Raw genomic sequence first — 2,021 nt, 5'->3', positions numbered from 1 at the left:
GTAGATTCTAACTTTTATCTTATCTTCAAGGTAGATGGAAAACCCATGGCCAACAGACTGGGTACCATACTGCACGGGATAATCAGAGATATCACCACACCTTGGTATTCTCTACTTTGGTCTTTTCTCTTCACCTATTTACAAAATCTGATCTCCTCAAACCTAGTTCTTAATTGGCAAAAGTCTCTGGAGTGTTTGCACAATGTGATTTTATCTCTAAAGACTGAATAATCAACGTGAGAGTAATGTGGTGGACCAACAACAGTGCCCTCCCAGGATTCATTCTGGTAGGTTTTTCAGACCGGCCTCAGTTAGAGCTGGTTCTCTTTGGGGTGATCTTGTTTCTTTACCTCATGACCCTTCTTGGCAACACTACTATTATCCTAGTATCCCGCTTGGACTCTAAACTCCACACTCCCATGTACTTTTTCCTCTCTCATCTCTCCTTCCTGGACCTCTGTGTCACCAGTAGTATCATCCCTCAGCTTCTAGTCAACCTGGGTGGTTCAGATAAGTCCATCACCTATGGTGGCTGTGTGGTTCAGCTCTACGTCTCCCTTGCTCTGGGATCCACTGAGTGTGTCCTCCTGGCTGTGATGTCCTATGATCGCTATGTGGCTGTCTGCCGTCCTCTACATTATGCCTTTGTCATGCATCCTCGGCTCTGTCACACCCTGGCATCTACGGCATGGCTCAGTGGCATGGCTACCACCCTGGTACAGTCCACTCTCACTCTGCAGCTGCCCTTCTGTGGGCATCGCCAAGTGGATCATTTCTTCTGTGAGGTCCCTGTGCTCATAAAGTTGGCTTGCGTGGACACCACATTCAACCAGGCAGAGCTCTTTGTGGCTAGTGTCCTATTCCTGGTGCTGCCTCTGTCACTCATCCTGATTTCTTATGGGTACATTGCCCAAGCCATTCTGAGGATCGAGTCAGTCTTTGGACGACGTAAAGCATTTGGGACCTGCTCCTCCCACCTGACGGTCGTCATCGTCTTCTATGGAACCATCATCTTCATGTACCTGCAGCCAGCCAAGAGTAGATCCAAGGACCAGGGGAAGTTTGTTTCTCTCTTCTATACTGTGGTTACCCCCATGTTTAACCCTCTTATTTATACCCTGAGAAACAAGGAAGTGAAGGCAGCACTGAAAAAAATCCTGGGGAAAACTTCATGATTGAGTGGGACTTTATGATTATCAAGATCATTTAGGAGAGACTTTTGAAGACTGCTTTGTGTAATGGAGGATGGCTCAATAAATGATTTGGTCATATTTATGACACTATAAGTGGGTTTCAGTAGAAAAGTTTAAATTACAGCTTGAATTGCACAGTCAGACAGACTGAGAAACCTGACTGAGTTTCCATAACCTCACATCATCTTTATTTTATTTTATTTTTTTATTTCAGCTTATTATGTGGGTACAAAAGTTCAGGTTATATATATTGCCCATGTCCAGCCCATCCCCCGGAGTCAGAGCTTCAAGAGTGTCCATTTCCCAGACAGTGTGCCTGGCACTCACCATGTAGTTATACTTCCATCCCCTCCCTGCACCCCCCACCTCCCCGAGTCAGCACCTTCAAGCATGACCATTCCCCAGACGGTGCGCAACGCACTCATCATGTAGGCATACACCCATCCCCTCTACCCACCCCCCCGCCTCAGTCTGATATCCAATTGGTATCATTCCCCAATGTGCATTTAGGTGATGATCAGGGAAACCAATTTTCTGGTGAGTACATGTGATGCTTGTTTTTCCATTCTTTGGATACTTCACTTAATATAATGGGTTCCAACTCTCTCCAGGAGAACCAAAGAGATGTCATATCCCCGTTATTTCTTATAGCTGAGTAATACTCCATGGTATACATATACCACAATTTACTAATCCATTCGTGGATTGATGGGCATTTGGGTTGTTTCCACATCTTTGCAATTGTGAATTGTGCTGCTATAAACATTCGGGTACAGGTGTCTTTGTTATAGAATGACTTTTGTTCTATTGGGTAGATGCCCAATAATG

General features: G+C 45.1%; 1 protein-coding gene across 1 annotated transcript; it reads left to right on the top strand.

Moving 5' to 3' along the window:
- Positions 1-242: 242 nt before the first annotated feature.
- LOC123649429 (olfactory receptor 2G2-like) lies at positions 243-1,175 on the top strand. The gene has a single exon (XM_045567561.1). The coding sequence runs from the start codon at positions 246-248 to the stop codon at positions 1,173-1,175; it is 930 nt and encodes a 309-aa protein (XP_045423517.1). The 5' UTR covers positions 243-245.
- The last annotated feature ends 846 nt before the right edge of the window (positions 1,176-2,021 follow it).

This window comes from Lemur catta, chromosome 13 (genome assembly GCF_020740605.2).
Source record: "Lemur catta isolate mLemCat1 chromosome 13, mLemCat1.pri, whole genome shotgun sequence".
NCBI lineage: Eukaryota > Metazoa > Chordata > Mammalia > Primates > Lemuridae > Lemur > Lemur catta.
This window is presented reverse-complemented; position numbering and strand designations above follow the sequence as displayed.

Coding starts and splice junctions, on each gene's coding strand:
- LOC123649429 (XM_045567561.1), top strand. CDS start 246: ATGTGGTGGACCAACAACAGTGCCCTCCCAGGATTCATTCTGGTAGGT.